Source organism: Taudactylus pleione, unplaced genomic scaffold (assembly GCF_031769625.1).
Source record: "Taudactylus pleione unplaced genomic scaffold, aTauple2 ptg000129l, whole genome shotgun sequence".
NCBI lineage: Eukaryota > Metazoa > Chordata > Amphibia > Anura > Myobatrachidae > Taudactylus > Taudactylus pleione.
Genome location: NW_028284531.1, coordinates 6351836 through 6369767, shown reverse-complemented (window position 1 = coordinate 6369767; position 17932 = coordinate 6351836). Strand labels below are relative to the sequence as shown.

Below are 17932 nucleotides of genomic sequence, written 5' to 3'. Positions count from 1 at the left end.
AACTTGACGATTTGAACAATAATAATATGATCGTTATCGTTTAAATCGTCAAGTTTATCTGACCGTGTGTATGCACCATTAGTCTCTGAATCAGTTGTAGTGCTACATTATTTCTAAACTAGTTAAGAAACCCAGCATATGCCTGGTCACCTCAGTATGCCCACTGCTCCACCCTGGCCAGCATCCCACTCTGTTCCACCACCCTCTGTCAGCTGCTCTGCTCCATCTTGCTTTCTCTGCTCTGTTCCACTCCACCCCCTATTCTGTCCCTGATTATTTTGTATTATGAGGACTGAAGGTATATCTTTGCTATGAACTTTAATTGGTTTGTACCATTGACTGACTCAGGCAACCCAGCAAAACAACAATCTATGACAGTTTTCATGACGGTCATCTTTTTCAATGAGCTATATTGTATTATTTCTCTAAGATTTACAGATGTGTCCTCATACATCTAGCCTGAATACGCTACGCAGTGTGACTTGCCTGGCGCCAAGTACCGTGAGTCTCTGTTGCGTCTTTTCCAAAGAAAAAGTGTGTAAGTCGCAATGTGCTGCCATCAGCAGACGGTGCTGATTAAATTGAAAGGCAACACTTGTATAACTGTGTGCACCCGAGTCTGTATATGAACCACAACGGAACTTGGAACGAAAAAATTGCAGCCATTACAATGTCAAGAGGAGTTACTGGACAGACTTAGGCACTGCATTCTACACACATATATATCCTGTGGACCTGTTGCATTATGCATATAGCTAGCCTCTATTTGCTACTGCTGTATCATCTGTCCCGCTAACATGGTACCATGCATTTGTACCTTCAGCTCAGCCTGTCATTTAAACTAGTATTCAGTACTGCCAACAACTACCTGGTAAATGATTACTAAGTGAGATTAAAACCGCGAGGAACCGGTGAACATATCTACTGTAGTTCTATGAGAATAATGGTTGCTATCGATTAAGTTCTTGTCAAGGGAACTTAACAAGTGAAGAGGTTTGTGACATGTCCACAGTAATATGGGCAAATAGAAAGAATTGATCAGACTCTTCCACAAGATTTACATTGTTTCATCAGTTACCTTCAGGATGACTGGATGGAACTTTTACCCATTACTGAATTCATTTACAATAATTCTGAACACAGCTCCATTCTCTAAGTCGTTTTGTGGCAACCATGCTTTCTATCTATCGTAAAATCCAAATTTCCCATTTCCACACCAATTCCAGCTGTAAATGCTTGAATCAATTCTTTAAAGGAAACACAAGAGAGACTAATTGAGACTTTGAGAGAAGTTCAAGAACAATATAAACAAGCCGCAGACAGACACCATAAAGCTACAAATTCAGGTTTGAGACAATGTCTGGCTCTCCACTAAAAACCTAAAGTAACCAATACCTTCTCTCATACTGGGTCAAAAGTTTATTTGGTCCATGTAAAATATCATCTCAAGTTAACAGAGATGCTTTCCGCCTAAAGCTACCAGTCTTGTGACTTTTCACATTTTGCTTTTGCAACAATTTCATGAGAACCCCTTTCCAGGTTGGATTTTGCCACCACCAGTCATTACTGAAAGGTAAGACTTTACTGTAGAGAAGCCCCTGGACCCTGGAATTCACAGAAATGTACTACAATATTTAATGACACAATACGAAAAATTTCTTAGGAGCTAGCAGAAACAGATTGTAGATTAACTAAGGTATCACTTGAAATATCACAATAAGATAGCTCTTGAATCCATGGGGGAGAGCAAGCGGGCGGCTCGCCCCACCCCTGCCAAACATGTGAAAGAAGCGGGGGCCACGGACGTCAGGGGTTGTGCTTTATAGCAATAGGCTGCACGACACTTGCAGCGCATGCAGGAGGAGGTGTAATGTGCGGTGTTAAAACATTGCACATTACACTTTCTCCTCTGTGCAGTGCAGGGGCTGGGCAGCCTATGCAATAAAGCACAGAACAGACCGACCGTGGCCGCCGCTCAGATAAGAGCGAGAGAGGGAGGAGTTGTGCCGGAACAATTTTATGTTGCCCCCCCAACATAAAATCGTTCTGATGCCCCTGCTTGAATCATCCAGAGGACATTTTGAAAGGAGAGAAGTATGCAAAATTTTGTGGCTCAGGGCTCCTGCCTCTGGAGGCTACCACTCTGCTGACTAAGGGGTCTATGTACTAAGCCTTGGAGAAGATAAAGTGGACGGATATAAAGTACCAACCAATCAGCTCCTAACTCACTTTACAGGCGGTGTTTGAAAAATGACAGGAGCTGATTGACTGGTACTTTATCTCCATCCACAGCTTAGTACATAAACACCTAAGATATAGAGATGTCCTTTCTTACTGTTGCTTCAGTCGCGCAAAATAGTCCCTCTTAGCTCGCCAGGTCCCTTGCGGCTCAGCCACGCAGAGCATCTCTTTCGCTCAAAATATGCATAAGTAAAACATACAGCGACAAAACTACATTGCTAAAGTACACTGATCATTGGGTGTTTGACATTAGTACATTTGTACATCTGTGTGCGACTGAGTCTGAACCAGTGTATGGGCTCTGATGCGAGCAGCAGCAGTTTCCTCTCAAGCCTGGTTCTGGTGTGCTTCATCTGCGACTTTGTACATGTGTAAAAATAATTAATGTGCAGTTAAATTTGCAGATTAGCGTCTCTAGTACACTGAGTGGCCTATCTCATCTGCACCTCCAATGTAAATATGATGCAAAATTTAAAGAAAAATAGGGTACGCTACTCCTCTCGGAGAATCTTAGCAGTGCCAGATGGATCGCACTGTAAGGCATACGAATGCGACAGTGAGGACATACCTTTATTGTAGATGATGGACAACTTCTTATCTTATATCCAAATATCAGTCTTATGGTTACTCTGATGTGGGAACATCTCTGCCTTCTGACTTCCTATATCAACCAGATTCTGTCATTATGTCCCTTGCCAGATTATGCTCCTGCACGTTTTTATCTATATGCTGTTGTTAAAGCTACATTCTGACTTCAGTCATTCACTTCAAAGATCCCACTGGCAGCTTGTTCTTGACTGCCTCTATCTCACCCTTATTCACCCATACAGGATATTACGCCTTGTTCTAGTGAACCTACCACAGTCTGCCGTCCTTTTCAACTACAGTACTAGACTCTGATCCTCAATCCAGACTGCTTCATTTTTTTTTTTATATTCCTTAATTCAAATGTGATTATAATGATGATAGTCATTATATATCTCAAATATATACTTTTTTTCAACTCAAATGAAAATATATAATTTAAAAAATTAGGTTTAAAAAATAAAGCAGTATGCTACTATAATATTGTGTCTCCTGTGGAATTACAGTGGTTAAATCACAATCTGAATCTGATGTCTTCCTTCAATTCCAATAAAATAAAATAAAGCATAACCATAAGCCGGATTACAAACCATCTAGATAAGCAGCGCTGGTGACAAAAGGACTATAATGTGCAAGGCAGGTGATGCAGTGGCCCAGATGGTTTGCAGGGATATCTCGGGGGCCATAGCCAGGCAAGCCTTCTGCGCACAAAGGGAAAAAAGGGTAAAAGGAAATAGCTGCAGCAATCAATTATGCTGAAATGTCTTTAACAAAAATTACAGGCAGAAAGTTAAAAAAAAAAAAAAAAAACATACACACACAAAAGTCAGAATTACACATGTTTCTGGTTATTCCAGCTGCTGAGCCTCCTATCACATGTGCAGTATCGGTGGAAAAAAAAAAAAGCAAGTAACATTTTTCTCCCCGAATAGACTGTTATTTAAATTGCACTGATGTATGTTAGCAAAGACTGACATTTATACTATACTTAATTATGGAGTAACAAACAGAGGGCCTGATTCAGAGCCGGACGCTATTTGCGCTTGCTCGTTCAGAAAAAGGGGCCGGATATTTAAACTGAGCGCTCGCTCTTTGCGGTCTGTTGACGCCTCTATGTCTGAGCGAGCGAACGAAACATGCGCTCGCTATTTTGTAAAGACGCCCCATGGCCGCTCGCATCCTACGTCATCTCCGCTATTTATTTGATTAATCGAGTACATCGAAAGGCATCTGAACTGCTCGCAGTGCTTGTGGTTGGATTTTCCTACCGCAATCATGCGAACAGTTCAGGCTAAGAAACAGCCAAGTGACGTGGTCGATGACGCTGCTTTGTTAATTATGCACACCCTTAAAACATCCGTTTTGACCATTTGGCATGCCTGCGTTCGGATCACCACTCCCCGTTTTCAAGCACCTTCCCCTGTTACCACCCACAAACGCCTCAGCCTGTCACTCAAATTAGCAGGCACTCGCTATTTTGCGAGCGCTCGATTTCCGATCGCAATGACTGGTTGGCGCATGCGCATTACGACCCATACGCATGCGCAGATGTGCGAAGATCGCTCGAAGCGAACGAGCAGCCGCTTACGAGCGCCTCTGAATCAGGCCCAGAATGCATCACAGGCGCAAATAAATGACATTTATTAATATTTGATCTTGTAACTGGTATATTTGTTCCTTGGGATTGCTTTACTTGTAACATAATGCATATATTTTTCACCAGCATCAGCAATGCGTCACTGTGTCTGCTGAAAGCGGTCTCATTCGCTCTATGGGCCTGATTCATTATGGATCGATATTGCGATCGCAGCTGCGTTTACGCATGCAGGTCAGTAGCCCAAAGCCAGCATAGAGACGCCCACTACCGCATTCGCACATTCGTAATACTTTGCAATCCTGCATATACATCGGGAACATTAAGTAACATTGGCCCCTCACGCACAATTACAACAGGTCTGACCTTACTCATGAATTGCTAACCTCATTGCACGCAGTGAGTACACAAGCTGCGTATGCCGTCGCAGTGGCTAATTTATGCACACCCCTGTAACGGCGTTCAAATGGACTGATATGCCTGCGTTTGCCGACCCCCCCCCCCCACTGGCACCACTCCCAAATGCTCACTTCCTCTGAATCACTCTGCATTGTTTCTCGCACTGCGATCGCAGTGGTGCCTGTGTGCATACGCAGTACGCAACAATCGTCCGTCTACGTGAGTAATCGCAATATCGATCCGTTATGAATCAGGCCCAAAATACTGTAACTATACTCAGTAGGAACACATGGGAGTACAAAATGCTGAAGGGGTCTTAAAGAAGCAGAGCAGACGCTCCCTTTGACATGTCAATAGCTCTTTCTTCAAGTAATCTCCTATTAATGTACCACTGACAAATAACTTTGCTTGGAACATGCTGGCACTGGATTGTTGACAGCACTCTCTCATGTATTTTTATTTCATTAGAATATACAACCACCAATATCAAGTTTGCTTAAAAAATGCACAAGTATATAATACCGCTCATCAAGAATATAAGAGGCTGCTATGACCTGCTTCAGGGGCTGGCTGGCAACTTTTAGCCTGGGGGGCAAATGCATGCAGGTGGCCCTGGCAGAGGAGTAGCGTGTAGCTAGGGTGCCCGGAGCACGTGCGTGATTAGGCGCCCCCCTCCCTCAAGTGTTCCAGGGAGGAGGCGGCTCCATATGGAATTAATGTAAAGTTAAAATAAAGATATGGGGCAGACCCCTGTAGTGGTGCCCATATGCAGTGCCCCCTGTGCCCCAGGAGAGGACCCCCTTATGCAGGCCACCAGTAGTGCCCCTAGTAGTGATCCTCCTATGCAGTACCCCTTATACAGTGCCCCCAGTAGTGGTCCCCCCTGTGCAGTGCCCCTGCATTGATTGATGTCATATTGCAGGCGTGGCAGGTCTGGACAGAAGAGGTTGCAGTCGCAACATTTTTGCAGCTATGACAGCAAGTTTCAGCAGCATGCAGGCACAGGGAATAGCCTTCGTGCCACACAGCAGTGGGGTCATGAATGTAATTCAAATGTGATTCAAATCAAGGTCCTATCTGTATGGAGTTTGTATGTTCTCAATGAGAGTCTGATTCAAATGTGGACACAATACAGTTATTTACGCAATTGATCGATTATTGCACTGTGCACGCACCAATATACCTTATTATTATTATCATTTATTTATATGGCGCCACAAGTGTTCCGCAGTGCCTTACAAAGTACATAAACAAATAAGTAACCAGCGACTTACAATACAATATAAAGCAGGACATGGACATGTATAATAAACATTGCTATATTAGCGACCTTTACGCCCACATAAGCAGCCGAGTGTTAGTTGCCCTAGTGGGGAGGAAGAGATAAATTAAAGTACAGTAGGGAGAAGCACAAGTGGGTAGAGGGCCCCGCTCGAAAGAGCTTACATTCTTTAAGGGAGGGGCAGACAAACAGGAGTGACACAGATGGGGTTAGCGATGCCGCTCACAGTGAGGATTTCTTTGCAAAGTGATGGACATTCAGGGACCGCTTGGGGGTGGATACAGAGAATGGTGGAAGAAATGCAGGCATGTCAGGCCCGTTTTGGGGGAGTCTTAAGCTGGCCACACATCTAAAGTTTATCTGTCCAACCAGCCAACTAGTAGATTGGTTGGAATGAAAATCTGGTAAGGAATACAATCAGCAACTTGCTCCCAGACGCTGAAAAATGGACCAAAACTGTTGTATAAACAAATAGTTTAAATCACACATTTAACAAACTTGTCTGACGACCATTTTCATCTGTTTTCTGGCATTTAGGAGTAAATTTCTGATCATCATTTACTCCCATTCCTTACCAGATTTTCATTCCAACCAATCAACAAGTTGGCTGGTTGGATGTAAGTTGATCTAGTGTGTGGCCAGCTTTAGTATACTACTGCGATCCCGTACGCAGCAAACATGGCGCCAGTGTCTCAGTTCCTGCGGACATTCTGCGCAACCAGAGGATTACTCAGATGGTCGATTATTGAATGATCTGCGACAACCTCTGTGTGTGTTGTACACATTTGCTTGTATCTGCGAAGCCGCCGGGGGGGTGTGTCAATACATTTCCAGGTGGCTGCATGCACTGGCATATTTTCACACAGCAGCTGTGTATGGGATCGCAACTGTGAAAGCCCAGTCTGTGTGTGTATGTTTGTGTGATAAGGAATATAGGCCCTCATTCAGAGCCGTTCGCTATTTGCGGTCGTTCGTTTAAAAACAAGGGGTGGCTATTCAAATGATCCGTACGCACATTGCAGTCTGTTCACACCTCTAAGTCTGAACGAACGAGCAAAACATACGCTCGTTTATTTGTTAAAAACGCCCCCTGGCCGCTCGCACCATACGTCATGTCCGCTATTTATTAGATTAATCGAGTACATCGACCAGCGTATGAACTGCTCGCTATTCTTGTGGTTGGTGTTTGCTACCACAAATTTGCGAGCAGTTCTGGCTCTAAAATAACCCAGTGACGTGGTCATTGACGCTGCTGTTTTAAATATACACACCCATAAAACGCCCGTTTTGACCTTTAAGCACGCCTGCGTTCGGATCTCCACTCCCCATTTTCAAGCACCTTCCCCTGTTACCACCCACATACGCCTCATTCTGTCACTCAAAATAGCAGGCACTCGCTATATAGCGTACAAACGATTTTCGGCCGCACTGACTGGTTCGCGCATGCGTACTAAAAAGCGTACGCATGCGCAGATGTGCAAACATCGCTCGGAACGAGCGTACTGCCGCTAACGAGCGGCTCTGAATGAGGGCCATAGATTTAAGGCTCCACTGGGGCAGGCACTGATGTGAATGATGAGATATTCTATGTAAAGCTGTACAAAATATGTAAAAGGTAATAAATAGCCTGCACAGAAAGATATAAATCTAAGGCTATCATATACATTTCATCTACTACACACAAATAAACCATTTTCTTTTAAAACTAAGTCTAAGGCCCGTAATACATTTTATTAAAAATATAAATAAAAATGCTTAATTTATTTTGTTACTAGTCTAGTAACAACTTACAGAAGAATAGACTTAATATACTGTATATACTTAAGCTGGGTACACACACGATGTGCGCCCAAGCGATGGTGTGATGTAATGTAAAGATACTTCGTGTGCACATTACACACCGCACTATCCGGTGTATGGTGGCGCGGTGGGTCGTTACATGCTGCATGCAACAGCACCGTGCCGTTCATTGCATCATCCCATCAGCCGTGCAGAACAGCAGATAAGACAAAGCGATGAACGACAGATCGGACGTACACACTGTACGATGTGTATGATATATCGTATTGTGGATGCAGTCAGGAAGCAGGCGGTCGAAATGCCAACCACCGGCTTCCCGACTGTCTAATCCCGGCATGTTTCAAATGACAGGCATCGAGATCCGGACGCCTGTCATTTTACCTACGCCGGGAGCCCGACGCTCGGCAAACCGATTGAAGGTAAGCAAGGCAGGGGGGGAGGTTAGGTTAGGGGCTCCCGGGGGGGACTTAGGGTAAGGCACTCCCTCGGGAGGGATAGGGTTAGGCTAGGGGAAGGGGGGATTAGGTTTAGGCACCCCCCCGCGAGGGTTAGGTTTAGGCAGCGGGGAAGGGGGGGGGGTTAGGTTTAGGCACTAGGGAGAGAGGTTAGGGTTAGGCACCCCTAAAGGAGGGTTAGGAGGGGAGGGTTAGGTTAGTTAGTACTTACCTTTAGTGCAGTCAGGATTTTCACTGGTGTCGGGATTTGATCCCATCATATTGTGTGTACCCAACTTTTAAGAGTAATTTTTGAAAAGCTGCAAAAATAAGGGCGTTGATCATAAAAGCCTTTCTTTTATATCATGTGTTTCTAGAAATATCTTAATAAGTGGATAAAGTGGAACAAGTTTGTTATTAATTAGAAATTAGTTTGCCATACTATGCCTTAATCAGCAATTCTGCCCCTCTCTTTTTGCTGAAAAAGCAAATCACTATTTTCTATCACCATTAGACTGCTGCAGGTTGCCTAAGCCTTTACTGCACCATCTGTTGCTATATGGTACGACCATATATCTCCCAACATGCCCTGCCAGCAATAATTTCCTGACAGGACATGCTAGACATTCAGCAGCTCCGACACCACAGGTTACCTATCTGTGGTATAATACATCCTATGGTTTGCCATATTAGAGGCTCCAGAGACTAACATGATATTGTGACTTTAGTTTAAAGGCTCAGTTCTTTATAACTATTCTTTCAATTAAAACGTGATACAAGGACAAAAAAAAAAAAAAGTCGATTTGAAAATGTGCATCCATTTAAGATGTATGTAGACTTGCGTGAGAGATTTCCATAGCTCACACACTCTTGTAAATCACCATTGAACAGTAGTAACCCAAAGAATGAAGCACAAACACGTCTGTTTTCAATTTCATTGTGAAAGCTCTGCCAATAACTGTGACTGATTCCTAGACCACCCTTTGGTAAAACAATTCTGTGCTGGCCAGATTACCTTAAAAAACTTTATGGTTCTCTCAGCTCGGCACGTTATATATTGGCAAAGGGAATGGTTCTTTAACAGCAACCAGAAGATCAGAAAATCTTTTGTAATCTTTACAAAACAGCATGCTCAAGATATCCAAAATTAAGTGGCTGGCCTTGATTAAAAGAAAGAAAATATCTATGTTAAAGTACAAGAAGGTTTAAAGTCAGTGATTCCTAATCTTGCAGAAATATTTGAAAGGGTAAGCTAGAGCTGAGGGTGGTGATAATCCTAGGGTACCTAAGTAAATTAGGACAGAGTGTAGCATGTTCTAATTCATTCTTAGCATTTGTGTACTGAACATTAGTAAATGTATACATCCTGGGCAGATTATTGTGCACATTGCATTATTTATTACAGATGATAATACTTACCATATTTCTAAGAGAACACATACATACACGTATGGGCCTGTGGAACGCTTGATGCCCTGTGCATGCCTTACATGGAGGTCACTGCCATCACTAAGTTTACAGCAATTTACACGGAAACTGCACTAAAATTATGAGACAATTCCCTGGGGAAAGCATTTGTATATCTTTGGAACATTTTCATGAAAAATACGCATCATTTGCGGCAAAATTTTAAGACTTTACACTCAAGGAGAAATAAATCTTTAATGAAGAAATGAACCCTGGCCTCACCAGGCTCTAAAGCCAATCCTTCAGGTGTGCTGGCATTTTCCAGAACAAAGGTTATATAAAGTTCAGCGTTCCCATGATGCAACACATTCAAATGAATCACTGCCAATGGTTATTCTGTATTACTTACCTATACAGTGGTCTAGTCAGTATTTGGTGCTTGAAACTTTGTTGGAAACATGGAGGCAAAAGGTAAAACACTGGGCTTGCAGAGCATAGAAAGGAAAGAGCAATGGTAACTAATAGGAGAATAAGAAGAGGGATATGTGGAAGGGAAAATAAGGAACAAAAATAAAATAAAATAAACGAACAAGTAGAAAAATAAAGAAACTATGTGAAAGAAAAGACGTACAGGCATAAAACAGGGTTTCTAAAATCGGTCCTCAAGTCAAGGTTATCGTAAAAGTCCAGGTTTTAGGAATATACATGCTTAATCAGAGATGGTCAAATCAAACTGATTGAGGTCATTATTACGTCACCTGTACTTATGCATGGTTAACCTTAAAAACCTGGACTGCTAGGGTGTCTTGAGGACAGAGTATGGGAAACACTGGGAGTAATAGGCATTTATACGTCAGAATTACATTTTCCCCGATAAATTAAAGGGGTTAAAGGGAGGTAACCTCAGGCTATATCGCCCAAGGCTATTCAATTACTCTCCCTTATTCACCCAATAGCTCTGTTAGTGGGCGTTAACTGAACATGTTAATGGGCATTAACACGGGTTAATGGCCGTTCGCACCCAGTATCTGTAATAAGTTCACGGACCTGTGCGTTAACTGGCAGATATCACCAGGAGACCCCCAAAATATCCCTGATCAGCGGGGCTAGTTGAATACTGGGAGACAATCAATAAGCACCTGTTCAGTTATCGGGTCTAAATAAATATCTCCCTAAATGCAAGATGTATATATCTGCCAGAGCTAGCAGTGAACAGAGTTGTGATGTACATGCGCGCGAGAGGAGAAACAATGTATTTTCCTAATTGTATAGCAATACTGAACAAAAGATCATTTTACTATATTAATACATTTTTATTTAAAACTAATGCCACAGATAATGTTAGTATTTTTTTAAATTAAGTGTTATTTTGCTATGACAGGTCACAGCAATTACATAAATCACGTACAATTGTTTTAACATTTTTAGCCAACGCCAGTAAAGAACACTCTAGCCAGTATCAGTATTTACTCTGTTTTAATTTTGTTTAAAGTCAAGTCTCAATCTCTGACTTACCATCCTGTGTGTTTTGGCTCAAGATTGAGGCACGAAGCTCCTCTAAGCTTATTCCCAAAGTCTCACAAATTTCTTCTCGTGTGTATGGTTCAGGATGCAGGACCTCATCAACTACCTCTAGGATATCTTCTAAGCTAACACCTAACCCGCTCTGGAGATCTCCTAGCTTCATCAGGTTCCTCCAGTCCAGCCCTTTGGACTTTGCTAGAACCTAAAATACAAGAGTGACCTTTATCAAAAGGGATCATAAGTATGCAATTACATATAATAAATAAAATACATTTTCAGCAAGATCTTATTGCCATTTATTGAAAAAAAAAAAAGATATTTTTGTGAAAATGTCTTTAATTTATAATTCATACTAAATGAAAATGTTAAAGCAACAGTAAAATTAATCCATCAACTTGTTTATTTGTCCCATTTTATATATAGTACATGATAGTGAATTGTACAGTTTTACTTTATTTTATTGCTCATCTGTACCAGTTTAATCAGAAACATAATTTTCCTTCCTGCTCATTGCTCACTGACTCACTTGTATATATGTGTGTGTGACGGAGTCTCTGAATCAGCATATATGAAGTGCTACGATGCAGAGGCTGCAGCTTTTTTCCACACAAAGTTCTGTTTACAGACATAGTCACACACAGATATACAAGTGTCACATATCACATTAATCAGCACAGATGCTGGTGCGTCCTAGTCTCATTGCATTGCAACCTAGATGCATTTTCGGCATGGCGTATTGAGGATAGATGAGAACGGACACATCTGTATAAATGAAAATCCTGTTTTTCAGTGCAAATTTACACACATATTTACACAATCAGCCCTGCACCCACTGGCCAGGGGTGCCGGGGATAGCCAATGAATGTGGCTGAGACTGCCACACTGGGGCTGGGGAATGTGGCTGAGACTGCCACACTGGGGCTGGGGAATGTGTCTGAGACTGCCACACTGGGGCTGGGGAATGTGGCTGAGACTTCCACACTGGGGCTGGGGGAATGGGTCTGAGAGCCACACACTGGGTCTGGGGGAATGAGGCTGAGACACAGCGGAGCTGGGGAAGTGAGGTTGAGACACACTGGGGGTGGGGGTGGACCTGGGGATGGAGACACACAGGGGGTTCTGGGGATGGAGAGAGGCAGGGGTTCCTGGGGATGGAGAGACGCAGGGGGTCCTGGAGATGGAGAGACGCAGGGGGTCTTCATGATGGAGAGACATAGGAGGTCCTGGAGAGAGACATAAGGGGGCCTAGAGAGAGGCAGGAGGTCCTGGAGATGAGGAGACACCGGTAGCCTGGAGAGCCACAGTAGGCCTGGAGAATCACAGTGGGGATGGAGATGTAGGGGGGTCTGGAGTAAAACAGGGGGGCCTGGAGAGAGACAGAAATTATTTGATCAGGGAGACTCAAATTTTGCCCTGCACAAAAACTTCTGTTACTATACATTATCTGGTTACAGGCATCTTCCAGATAATGTGATCTCCTACATGTGTAGTAAATACCGACTGAAGACGCTGTCCAGTGAGGCTCAAATTCTTCAGAGGTTCCACCATATACAGTGCCTTGCAAAAGTATTCACCCCCTTGGCTTTTTACCTTTTTAGTTATATTACAACCTGTAATTTCTTAATTTTTTTTATCTGATTTTTGTTTGATGAATCTGCACACAATAGTCTAATTTGGTGAAGTGAAATGAGAAAAATATATATAAAAAAATCTTTATAAATAAAATTCTGATAATTGGCATGTGCATATGTAATCATCCCCTTTGCTATGAAGCCCCTCAAAAGTTCTGGTACAAACAATTACCTTCAGAAATCACATAATTAGATTTCACACAGGTGGACTTCATTTCACTAAGTGTCAGTATATAAACACACCTTTTCTGAAAGGCCCCAAAGGCTGCAACACCACTAAGCAAGAGGCATCACACCATGAAGACCAAGGAGCTCTCCAAACAGGTCAAGGACAAAGTTGTTGAGAAGTACAATTCTGGGTTGGGTTATAAAAAAATATCCAAATCTTTGATGATCCCCCGGAGCACCATCAAATCCATCATCATCAAATGGAAAGAACATGGTACCACAACAAACCTGCCAAGAGAGGGCCGCCCACCAAAACTCACAGACCAGCAAGGAGGGCATTAATCAGAGAGGCAGCACAGAGACCAAACGTAACCCCTGAAGGAGCTGCAGAGTTCCACTGCAGAGACTGGTGTATCTGCGCATGTGACCCCAATAAGCCGTACACTCCATTGAGCTGGGCTTTATGGTAGAATGGCCAGAAAAAAGCCATTAGTTAGTGATAAAAATAAGAAGACACGATTTGGGCGACTCCCCAAATGTATGGAGGAAGGTGCTCTGGTCAGATGAGACTAAGGCCCTGATTCAGAGCCGGACGCTCTGACCAGAGCGCTCGCTCTGAATCAGGGCCCACCTCCATTAATATGGAGCGTCCTCCTGGACGCTCGTATAGCTGTGGGTCACCACCCACAGCATATATGAGCGTGCAAAATGATGGTCGCGATGGTCTTGACCATCGCGACCATCGGAACTGCGAGTGAAAGCCTGCGGTTGAGTTTCTCAACCGCAAGGCCAGGAGTGATTTTGGCTCTATCAGACTAGTGATGTCAGTGGGGCCGGCTTCAGACGGTAGGCGTTCCCTTGGGAACACCTCCATCTGGCAGGCACGCCCCCGGCACGCCCACCAAAGGGGGTGTGCTGTCAATCAACATCGACAGCACGCCCCCTTTGATGAGACACTCCGAGCGAAGGAAAGTCCTTCGCTCGTCGGGTCTCGCGCATGCGCACGACGGAGCTCCCTCCGTCGTGCGCATGAGCAGTGGGGAACATCGACCCACTTGCGAGCGTACTGCCACTCGCGAGTGGGTCTGAATGACCCCCTAAAATTGAACTTTTCGGCCACCAAGGAAAACGCTATGTCTGGCGCAAACCCAACACATCCCATCACCCCAAGAACAACATCCCCACAGTGAAACATGGTGGTGGCAGCATCATACTATGGGGATGTTTTTCAGCAGCAGGGACTGGGAAACTGATTCGAGTTGAGGGAAAGATGGATGGTGCTAAATACATGGATATTCTTGAGCAAAACCTGTTTCAGTCTGCCTGTGAGGTGAGACTGGGACAGAGGTTCACCTTCCAGCAGGACAATGACCCGAAGCATACTGCTAAAGCAACACTCAAGTGGTTTAAGGGGAAACATTTAAATGTGTTGGAATGGCCTAGTCAAAGCCCAGATCTCAATCCAATTGAGAATCTGTAGTCAGACTTGAAGATTGCTGTTCACAAGCGGAAACCATCCAACATGAAGGAGCTGGAGCAGTTTTGCCTTCAGGAATGGGCAAAAATCCCAGGGGCAAGATGTGGCAAGCTCATAGAGACTTATCCAAAAGCGACTTGCAGCTGTAATTGCTGCAAAAGGTGGCTCGACAAAGTACTGACTTTAGGGGGGTGAATAGTTATGCACGTTGAAGTTTTCTGTTATGTTGTCCTAAATGTTGTTTGATTCAGAATATAAAAAAAAAAACACAACTTAACAGTTGTAGGCATGTTCTGTGAATGAAATGATGCACACCTTCAAACAATCCATTTTAATTCCAGGTTGTGAGGCAACAAAACATGAAAAATGGAAAGGGGGGTGAGTACTTTTGCAAGGCATTGTAGGTAAGGAAACACTTTCAAACTGACTGGCCTGTACCCAGAGCTGGCCTGAACATTAAGCATGTTACACGGACGTGTAGGGCACCAGGCACCCTGAATGGCGCAGACTCGAGTATAAAATCCCACCCATCCGACTTAGCTCTGGCAAGGGAGGGGAGAGTTAAGGCAGAGGGAGGCGCACGAAAAATGTGCAGCTTCCCAGCTGTAATCAGGTCTGTCCGTCCCTGCCTCTACCTAGTGCAGAGGAATGGAGGGCCCCAATAAGAGTGTATCATTGCCACCAAGATTTATGGTGCCGGCCCTGCTCCCCTCAGTGGCCTGCAAAAGCCCCTCCAGGCCCTAAGAGGAGGGAGTATACTGCACAGACCCCGTCCCCTAAACAGACCCACCCCCATTAGGGCTGTTTCCAGAAATTTCCCGGGCTGCTTTTCCATCCCAATCCGCCCGATTGTTCCTACAATATACTATGTGGACATTGGACTTACTTAGGTTTTAATACGTTTGACTATATTTAAATGCTTCTCTCATAGTCACACGTTTTCTGTATTTTGAGATTAACGCCACTTTTTTTTCCTATATGCTTTTATTCAGGGGAGTTTTATTGGAGGAGCCCCTGGTGCATCCTCCGTGTGCCACCCCTCCGTCCCTCACGCCACAGCATGCATAGTGAAGATTCCAGCACTGTGCCAGAATCTACTGTGCACCATTTTCCTGGGTCAAACAGTAGTTAGACCCAGCACTGATTAAGTAAAGCCTTTCTGGCTTTGGAGGTCCCCATTGCTGTATATAGGGTGACTACATCTCAATTAGACTGAAAAAGCAGGAGATATAGATGTGTCCCCACACACCTAACCTTTTTGCTTCATATGGCGCGATACCTGTGCTGTGCACTTTTTCCTCAAAGTTTGTCTTACTGTAGTTTGCATATAGTGTACTAGGATTAGTTTTTTTGTCACAAAGGAATTGGTATAAAGTCGCTGATAAAGTATAATGATGCATGGCGCAGCTCACTCGTATCGGCCTTGTCTTTTACCTCTTTACAGACTTTTTCCTCATTTTGCGTCTCACTTTGCTTATAGTGTACTAGGTACTCAGTATAAGGTCGCAGATTACAGAGAATGATGCGGTTCACTTTTGTCAGACCTGTCTTGCCTTTTTACCCTAGATTGTATACTTTTGCCTCAATTTTGTGTGATACGGTCAAATTCAATTAGCACGCATATTGCCAGGTCATTTAATTAAATGCGTATATGCACGCTCCAGCTTAACACGCAAATTCATTGAAAAAAGCTTATTCTGGTGTTCAGGTGGTAATTCTTGCTGGTAATACCCACGTTAAGTATGGGTGAAAATGGGGAAATCAGCCTGTACCCCCAAACACTGCAAACTAATATTGGATAACAGTATAGAAGTCTGTTAGTGGCCAAAAGCAAAGTACGAGGGTGGGTCAATAACTAAGGTGGCAGGATATCTCACGTGTGTAATGTTCTCTAATTCTCTAGTTCATTCTAATTTCCAGCCAGGCCAGACCAGGAAGACCACTGCTTCCCCTCACGGCCAGCGGCGTATCTATAATGAGTGCAGGGTGTGGGGTGCCCTGCACCCATATTATCTAAAACTTACCTCTCCGAGGTTCTCTCAGCGCTGCTCAAAACAGAAGAAAATGGCTGCCGCAGCCATTTTCCTGTATTTTGCGCATGCGCTGTGAGAAAATTGCATGCGCATTTTCCAGGCGATCTGCGCATGCGCAATAGACTCTGGGCACTAGTTTACTTTTACTGTGGTGGCCGTCCAGTAGAATCAGTCGGCTGCAGGCCGCAGGTGTGAGAGGAGGGGCCCCCTCCTCTCTAAAGATGCCCGTCACAGCCAGGGTTTCTCGGCATGATAGTCACCGGGTATTACCTTTGAGGTCGTTATGGCGGGGGGTCTCTGGCAGTGGTGCTGGTGTTTGGCGAGGGGCATTGGCTGCGCGTGGTTTTGTGTGGGCACATTGTCACTAGCCCTGGTGAGGTCTGGCGGTATTTCCATTCCATTGGCATGGGAGCCGCCATCTTGCCTGCGGCCATGTGATTCCGGCTGTCCAATCCTTGGAGGTCATGTGCTCATTCCAGCCAGTCACAGCGCAGCACTGAGTATTTAGGAAGGTCCAGAGCCTTCCTTCCTTGCCAGTGCAACGTGTTTCTCAGCTGCGGCTGAGAGAGAGTACCTGTGCCTTACCTGCCTGCTTGTTACGCTACTAGCCTGAACCTTGCCTGCTCCAACCTGCTGGATTTACCCTGCACCCTCCACATACCTTTCACCTGCCTGAGTACCTGAACCTGCTGTTCACTGCACTTTGCCTCCCTTCACTCCCAGCTGGACTTCATTACCTCAGCCTGCATTTGTTACAGCTTACCATACCTGCACTTGTTACAGCTCATCATTCCTGCATTCAGTTACAGCTCATCATATCAGCATTCTGTTACAGCTCACCATATTTGTTTACTGGACTATTCCTACCTGTCACTACCTGGACATTTCCCATTAACCCCCACTACAGTTATCAAGTGCACTTTAGTGCTATACATGGACTTTTTATTTGCCACTCCCATGTCTTCTAAGTCACTTATTAAAAACTCCACTTTCTCATTTAAGTCTGCTTCTGTGTCTGCTCCTATCACCACCCGGGTCCACAACAAATTCAGAACCTCACAGCCCCTGCTCATAGCCAATAAACTGTGGCTCATATCAGTCATACTGTCCCAACATCAGTTGTTAGATGGTAGGGCTGGCGAAAACTTGGTCAAGCACTGAGGAGCGTAGTGTGATCTGATTTCTGCAGCTGAAATTCATCGCCAACTTCTTGAAGTGTATGGTCAGGGGTCGAGCGAGGGTGGTTCCAGTGGAGCATGAGCTCCAGGCGCCAAAATGGACAGAGGGCACCATCCAGAGTTCCGGAATTCATGGGGCACTGCACAGTATGACAGCCGTCTGTAAATTTTATTTCGGT

General features: G+C 44.3%; 1 protein-coding gene across 1 annotated transcript in view; it reads right to left on the bottom strand.

The window, feature by feature from the left end:
• Window positions 1-17932, bottom strand: part of GALK2 (galactokinase 2) — a 245251-nt gene that overhangs the window by 50014 nt on the left and 177305 nt on the right. The window contains exon 8 of the mRNA XM_088472801.1: window positions 11258-11468. Within this exon, the coding sequence (XP_088328927.1) occupies window positions 11258-11468 (211 nt within the window). The remainder of the gene's footprint in view (window positions 1-11257; window positions 11469-17932) is intronic.